The sequence below is a fragment of the Terrapene carolina genome, unplaced genomic scaffold (genome assembly GCF_002925995.2).
Source record: "Terrapene carolina triunguis isolate 2854851 unplaced genomic scaffold, T_m_triunguis-2.0 Scaffold236, whole genome shotgun sequence".
NCBI lineage: Eukaryota > Metazoa > Chordata > Testudines > Emydidae > Terrapene > Terrapene triunguis.
The window spans coordinates 15,481,458-15,489,509 of record NW_020664587.1 but is presented as its reverse complement, the minus strand read 5'-3'; the positions used below and the strand labels follow the sequence as shown (position 1 = coordinate 15,489,509).

General features: G+C 53.5%; 1 protein-coding gene across 1 annotated transcript in view; it reads right to left on the bottom strand.

Annotated features, from left to right (window-relative positions):
* Positions 1-2,383, bottom strand: part of TFAP2E (transcription factor AP-2 epsilon) — a 43,757-nt gene extending 41,374 nt beyond the window's left edge. The window contains exons 1-2 of the mRNA XM_026657064.2: positions 2,357-2,383; positions 1,445-1,891 (exon numbers count right to left, since the gene is read on the bottom strand). Of these exons, the coding sequence (XP_026512849.1) occupies positions 1,445-1,891; positions 2,357-2,383 (474 nt within the window). The remainder of the gene's footprint in view (positions 1-1,444; positions 1,892-2,356) is intronic.
* Between the last annotated feature and the right edge of the window lie 5,669 nt (positions 2,384-8,052).

Sequence of the window (8,052 nt, the reverse complement as noted above, 5' to 3'; positions counted from 1 at the left end):
TGGGGATTAAATATTGTTCCGGGTGCTTTTTTATTCTTGGCGCATAATGTTTCTTGCTCCGTATTTCCTTTGCTAGAGAGTTGACAAATCCGGAATAAAAAGCACATGCACGTTAACAAAACACGACTAGGGTTTTTGTAAGTCATTGAAGTTCTCTACAAAACTCCTGCCCCTCTGCTAGCTACTGTCTTCACGTGGTAAATAAATCAAATGATACGAAAATACAAATAGAACTTGAACTAATTCGATACACTTGGGAGTGTCGAATAAAACACCAATACAAATTCTCGTCCTGGGCTCTTTGTTAACAGTTTGTGTGTTTGATGGCTCCGATAAAAGCATCGCTGGAATATAATTGAATCAAACTCAAAGGAAAGTCTCGATTTCTGTCCTTTAGAACGAGGATCCTATTTTGCTCCTTCTTTTAAAACAGTTAAATGATGTTTTGTAAATATCTCTGCGCTCCCTTTCCCCTGAGTCCTTCTGCGGCTAATGTCACGATAGAAAATGCAAACAAGAGAGGAGACAACTCGTGGCTAGAAAGTTATCAAACATTTCACATTCGGGGCGGGTTGGATCGCAAAGGAAATCTAGTTGCTTGACGGGACAAGAGAGGAAAGGATCTGAACGGAGGCGCAAATTGGGGGAAAGCGGTTTGGAAGGAGAGTCTTGAATTTGCAGCAAATCCAGAATTTACTGCAAAGATCCAACCAATAAAATTGCACATTTGTAAAACAACAAAATGAATATATCTAGCGGACCGTTTTGAAATGGAAATGTCTCCCTCGATCCTCCCCGACACCAAAAAACCCCAACCAGTTCAAGTCCAATCTTCCCACCCTGATCCTTGTCATGTTCTTATTTGATTTTTTTAAATGAAGCACCATCGAAAACGAACGAGTTAAGGAGAAAAAAAGAGAGTTGCACTTTCAGAAGCGAACCCGGCCTTTTGGAAAATGAACCATTTCCACAGCCTGAGTGCGAAGGTCCCAACTCTCCCCTGTCTGTGCAAAGCCGGTTCCCCGGAGCGAGGGGCTTTTCGGCTCTGAAAGACCAGCCGGGCATGTTCGGGATCACTTTTTGGTTTCACTCTCGGGATGGAGCAGCGAGGGGCCGTTTTATGATTAACTGCCCCCATTGAACAGCGTCTCTCAAACCAAGGGGCTCCCCCTTTAGTCCCCCCCCACTTTAAAATAAACCCCTTCCCATTTAAACCGCTTTGTTCCACCCCACCCCCGTTCCGAAGGACTGGACACAGCACGGGCCTATGCGGGGGGACCCCTCCAGAAATGCAAACAGGACGAGGGGCTCCGGGCTTTGCGCCCCCAGGGCAGTCCGCTGGGATCTGGGCACCGGGGGAACCGAGCGACCCCGTCCGTCCCCCGCCTGGCTGGCCTTGTGCCATTACATAGCCCCCCGCCCCCCAAGGGAGCCCGCCAGGTACCTGGATGTCCTCGAGGCTGGGATGTCCGAGTCCGTGGAGGCCCAGCGGCCCGTCTCCAAGCCCGTGGCCCCCATCGGCCAGCCCGTGCAGCAGGCGGGGGACCCCCGGGTAGTCCCGGCGGGGATCCAGGCTCAGCGCCCGGTGGGTCTGGGAGAGCAGCCCCGCTTCCTCCTGTCGGGCCCGCTGCGAGTGCCAGCCGGGCTGCTGGTGCTGGTGGAGGGGGTTGATGGTGCTGTACGGGTCCCCGAGGTGCGGGTAGCCGGCCTCCTGGCTCTGCGAGTAGGGCATGGGGGGCTGCGGGTAGGGCGGTGGGAAGTAGGGCGGCTGGAAGTCCGAGGCCGGCGTGTGGCAGAGCGGGGGAGCCGAGGAGTAAGCCGCCTGGTTCAGGGAGGAGAGCTGGGAGAGGCGGCCGCCGGTGGAGGTCCCATTCAGCCCATCAGGACGGTCCTGCGGAGGCAGAGAGAGAAGAAAGACGCCGGTCAGGCGGCGCTGGGGGCCCGGCTCCCAGCGGCGCAGGGAAAGGCACCAAGCCCTGGGCAAAGCCCCCAGCCTGGCAGGGCGCTGCCCCCCCAGCTCCAGCGCCTGACACAGCCTGGCCACCTCCCCCGCCACGGGGCTAGGAATCCGCTTTGCCCCCTGGCTCTGCGTCCCCTCTGCAGGGCGAGGTCAGCGCTCCAGCCTGCAAACACCTTCCTACCTGCACTTCCCTCCTCCGCTGGGATCCCCCCAAGGAGAAAACAAAGCGTTAGCGGGGGACACCCCGAGCTCTGACATCTGGCCAAAATCAGAGGGTGAAATCACTGTTCATTTGGAGGGATAAGGTTGCCTTAATTAAATTTCTCTGGGGTGCTCCTTAGAAAAAGTGGCTCGCGAGGGTGGCCCCCTATGAGTCTCCCCCCACCCAAAACTTACCATGGCTGAATAAGTGTGAACTAACATCTGTGCAGAAGGGGGGGCCCTACAGGAAGGTGCCAAAGCAGAGATGTGGAGGAATAAAAGAAACCCCGGTAACAATCCTTTAAAATTGGGTGCAGCCCAGCAGCTCCATGGAGGAAAATCCCAGATCCAGTGGGGGAGAGTTACGCGGATGGCTTTGTTCCTTCAATTACAAAATAGTTCAGTTTCAAAGTATTTCAGATGGTTCCCATCTCCCACTCCTTCTCCCTCTGAGCCCAAACCAACTCCATGCACTCCAGTTATAGAGCCGGGGGCGCGCAGGCAGCGCCGGGAGCGCGCGTTAAAGAGACAGAGCCCGACTCTCGCCTTCTTTTATTATTATTATTTAATGGCTAGGGGAGAGGTTTGTGTCTCTTTCTGGGGAGGGTTTTTTTCTCTTTTTTTCTTTTTAAACAACAACTACATTCAGGGAAAGAATCTTTTAAAAAAATCCATGTAAATCCGTTTACATTTAAAGGATTCTGGATTAAAAAAAACACACACACAAATATTTAGAGAGAGAGAAACCGTTTGGCAAAAATCAAATTTGTTCTTAGGATTTTTCTTAGTGGTTTCTTTAAGACCAGATTGGTCTCTTTTCTGCTGAATACGGATGAGGCATCAAAGCGGGGGTTGATTCCGCTCCCACGGAAAATTCAGAGGGAATTTTAACTCGCGAGACCTCATTAACTATCCCCCTAATCTGGATTTGGAACGATTGTGTTTTCTCCTGCTCTGCTTTGCTGGATTTTTGTGCCTTTCTGCAGGGGGGGGGCACCGCTTTCTAGGGGGTCCATTTCTTGCATTTTTGTTTCATTCTTGCATTTTTGTGTCGAGCACAGACTCATTTAAGAAGAAAAGTCCTCCCCTTCACAAACCGACCCAAGCCCGCATTTTGGGGGTGGGAGCCGGTAAATCCCAACCGTTGCAGCTTCCAAGCAGGCTGCAAAAATCTTTGGAAATTCCGGGTTCCACCCCCCCCACACACACACACCCCCTCCAAGTCCACTGGTGTCGGCTCTGTGTCCCGCGGGCTGGTGGGCGGTTGCTGGCGCAAAGAACACTTTCAAATGGCTGAGTAGTGGCTGGGCTGGGGGAGGGAAGATGGGGGTGGAGGGGGATCGCGGTTTAAAGGAAACGTTTGTGTTGCTCTAAGGTTTCAGTTTATTAGCCTGAGCAAGGTGTTAATTTTTCTCTTGTAAGAAAAGCGAAATTCCCAGTAGCAGCCTCGGAAATCAATCGATCTCCCCCCCCCCCCCTTAACCTAGCGCAAAGCGGCTCCCTCTGCGCCCAGCAGGGACCCGCGGGGCTTATTCTGAAATTTACGAATTAACTCTCGAAATGGCAAGAATAAAAACAAGCAGGAAACTTCAGAGCAGCAGCCAGAGACTCCAAATCCCTTCGCCCCCCGTGGTAAAACCCGGCAGGGGGAAAGAACCCTCCTGCTGCTGAAACCCGCCCAGGGGCAGGAGCCCGGCCGGGGGTCGCCAGTCGCGAACAAACCCCGGTTATTATTTTAGACAATGATCTCCAGGCTCATCGATGCATTTTTGTTTTTAAATCCCCCAGCCCCTCTGGATCCCGATCGGATGGGCCGGCGGGCGGGCGGGCCGGGCCCAGACAGGCTGGGGAGCTCCGGGGAGCCTGCCCCGGGCAGGTTTCACCAGGTCAGCGGGGTCTCTGCCCGGGGCTCAGGGCGAGGATGGAGGCCGGCCCGCTCCCGCCTGCCCTCAGCCCGCTCCGCAGGTGTTTTGTGGTTCCGAGCCCCGGCCAGCGCTGGGGAGGGGCGGGGGGAGTTTCTGTGTGAATTAAAAACAACGAAATCACCGTGTGAACCCCCCCAATGCGGCATCCAACGCTAAGCTGTGATCCCGGCCTGAGCCTGCGGCCCCTGCGCTCCAGAATCCGTCAGCAAATCCGGAGCGATAAAGTCAGGAGACTTGGAGTTCGAGTCTCGGATAGGTGCCACTTTAGCGCAGGCACCCACAAGCGCATCTGTACAAACCCCACCCCAACAGATGTGCACACACGTATCAGCACACGCATGCACACACACACACACACACACACACAAGCGTATCTGTACAAAAACCACACCAACGGATCTACACACACACACACACGACCAGTCACACACACGAACAAATAGATCTCTAGAGCGCCACACGGACTTTTATAACTACTCAGAAGTCAATCTAGCGACACAAACCAAGATCTCGTTAACTGTTCACGGACACACACATCTCTCTCTAGAGCTGGGCACACAAGTACGCTTCTGTCTTTAGAATTATCCACCCACCGAAAGATAATGACACAACCACCATAGCAATGCCCAGACGTCTATTAACACCTGCATCACACACCAGGCCATTGTCAAGGAATGGCTGCACACACCCCGTTAGCTGTAAGTTAATATTGTGTGCATCCCGGACACACACGCTGCCATGCCTTGACCAATACCTACAGACGGACACAGCTCCCGGGAGCGCACACGCAAACACGCCGAGAAATACACATCTGGGGGGGCACCCGGGCTTGCACCCACAGCCCTCTGAAATAACACAACACTGGGCACCGCGGAGATTGCTCCCAATTTACTTGTTTGGAGAAACCGGATCAACTTTGCTCAACACCCGTGAGCCAGCCCCAGACAGCCGGACCGCAGCACAGAGCCCCTTTCCCTTGACATCCCCGCCCCAGGACCAGACGGAGCTCCCCGAGCAAACCCGACCTTTGCAATTCTTCCACCTCCTGCAGAACATCGCCTGGGCAGAGCACAACAACACACAGGAGACCTACAAAGATTGTCCCGAAGGAAGGCACCAAGTCGGAAAGTGGCGAATTAAGCTGTTTATTGCTGAGTGGAAAATAATAACAATCAAGTAATCGACGAATTTCCCTGACAATAAAAATATTATGGATTTCTAAAAATAAATATGTTAAACACTGAAGGGGAAAATCAAGTTCCTTAGACTGCTGGTGAAATGAATTTATTGTATATACAGATGCGCCGGCTACTTTTCCCCCTTCACAGCCGCTACGTGCAGGAAACGGACTGAATGATCGATCGCCCCTTTTCTGTTAGTGCTTCAAAGGCAGAGCCCAGCGCCCCACTCCAGCGCTGTGCGCCCCCCAAGAGAGGGGCAGAGAGCCAGGGGGCAAAGTCGGATTTTAAACAAAGTTTAATCCCTCACTTTCCTTAGCAAATTCCTCGCCTCAGTCGCTCCTGAAATGCTGAGACTCTCTCTCTCTCTCACACACACACACACAGAATATTCCCCCTTGGGAGAAAAAGACCGAGGAAGTTGTTGCTGTTGTTGTTACACAACCGACTTGAAGGGACATCCAGAAAACAAGACTATTTCGGGTTCTTCTTTCTCCCTCCCTGCTGTGGCTAGTCCCACAGTCCAAAGCCTTATTCTACCGGTCCAATAAATCATTTCCCAGCCTCAGGACAAAGCCATGTGGCATTTCCCGGTACCGGGGGCAAATCACCCGTCCTGCCAGGTAGGAAATAAAACGAGGCGAAGGGAGACTCACCCACCCCTTTACAGCTGCGAGGCTACCGCAGAAAAAGGTTTGAACGCCAGAGCGTGGCCAGCCTGTAGCCGACGTGCGGTATTTTCAGACCCCATCAATCCCCAGCACCGAGAATAATCGTTCTCACCCCCCCGCTCCTTACCTGCAGGTACAAATGTTCTTCCTTCACGTTCTCGGCTTTCCAATGCATTGCGGGGCAGAAGGGAACTCACGGCGCTTTTGTAAAGAAATGGAACAAACAATCAAAGAACATCGGACGAGCCAAATTCTTCTCCGGCTCCCTCCCTTCTCCCGGGGCCCCTTTTCCTGCCCAGCCGGGGGCTCGCCTTAGGGGCGGGGGGATTCCAGCCCTAGTGTCGGTTGCAGGAAACCCGCCGCCCCCCGGAGGAGCCCGTGCCCCTGGCCCGGCGCAGGTTTAATTTCCAGCCCGAGCACGATCCCGGGGCAGGCGCAGTCGGGTGGATTTGAAGATTGCGCGGCAGGGAGGCTGCTCCGTATTAGAATAATTGAATCCGGGATCTCCGAGTTCAGCTGAAACTTTCCGGGGACGCGCCAGGGCTGAGCCCCGGGAGGGGGCGAGAGGAGCCGTGTCAGGAACCGAACTAAAGGCAAATACCCCCCCGGTGTCAGGTAAATCCGCTCCCCGCCTGGGACTGGCCGGTGCCTGCCGGGCAGCGGGAATCGAGCGCGTCTGGACCCAGGCGAGGGCAGAATTAGTTTGACAAAACTTTCATTTCATTCTTTGGGTGACTGTGTGTCGGGGTGTGTGTGGGGGGGTAAGTGTTGGGGTGGGGGTAAGTGTTGGGGTGGGGGTGAGTGTGTGGGAGTGTGAGTGTGTGTCGGGGTGTGGGGGGGCGAGGGTTGGGGTGGGGGGTGAGTGTTTTTTTGGGGTGTGGGGTGTGTGTGTGTGTCGGGGGGTGAGTGTGTGTCGGGGTGTGTGTGGGGGGGTGAGTGTTGGGGTGGGGGTGAGTGTGTGTTGGGGTGTGGGGGTGTGTGTGTGTTGGAGTGAGTGTGTGGGGGTTGAGTGTGTATCGGGGGGTGTCTAGGAGGAGAACTCACTTAAAGCTGCACCCAGCGCATCATGTAAACCAACCCAGTCCCTAGAAAGAGACGTGAGGTCCTTCCCGTGGGGACGTGCCTGCAGCACGGTGGATGGGGCGCACCCAGCCGCTTTCTTTACCAGATCCTTCCCCTTCTCCTGCTGTCTTCCATTTGTTCGCTTGTTAGCCCCGTCTTCCATTTCCCTTCTGCCTTCCAGAGCCCAGCCTGCGCCCCGAGATGTGAAGGAGGAGGAGGCAGAGGAAGGCCTTAGTGGCAGACAATTGGAGGTGCGGGGCTCTCCCTCCTCCAGCTCGGTTTATTCAGTGAGATGTCTCTGCTGAACGGTTTGGGAACTGAGCAACCTCTTCCCCACACTAAAGATTCTTTTTATTTTCCTTCCCTTCAAGCCACCGAAGGCCAGTGGGTAGAGCCCTGGCCCAAGACACCTGGGTTCTATTCCCAGCTCTGTCACAGCCCTGGGGCAAGCCACCGCCCTGCTCTGTGCCTCAGTTTCCTCTCCCACCCTTTGTCTTTTTAGATGGTCAGTGCTTCAGCCTGCCTCCTGGTCTGTGTTTGTGCAGCACCTGGCACAATGGGGCCTTGATCCCCTTTGGTCTGACTGTCATATCCATAATAAACAGCCAGAAAGTCTTTGCTAGGACCAGACTGTCCATTGTTGTGCAGAAGTTTCCATTCCTGGCAGGGTGTAATTTGTGCATGAGCAGAGAAGAAACACTTTAGCCTAAACTGTAATACACTGTGATGTGTGATAGACATTAACAAACAGAATCCCACATTACATTTAATTTAATTCCACTCTTCCTGCCCCGAGCTACAGCTCCCTTCATTTTCATTTTCCCTCTGAATTCCCACAACTCAGTCCTCTTTGATTTCCAGGTTTAATTAACAATGCTCATTAAGTGCATTTTTATTCCTTTCTTTTAATATTACTCCACCACCTGTCTTTAGGAGGCAAAGGCTGATCATTTATTCTAATTTATTTCTATTAAAGATGGCATTTAAGGGAGGGAGGGGGGATATGCAGAGGTGTAAAGGCTGATCTCTGCAGATGCTCTTCAATTCCTCTCCCT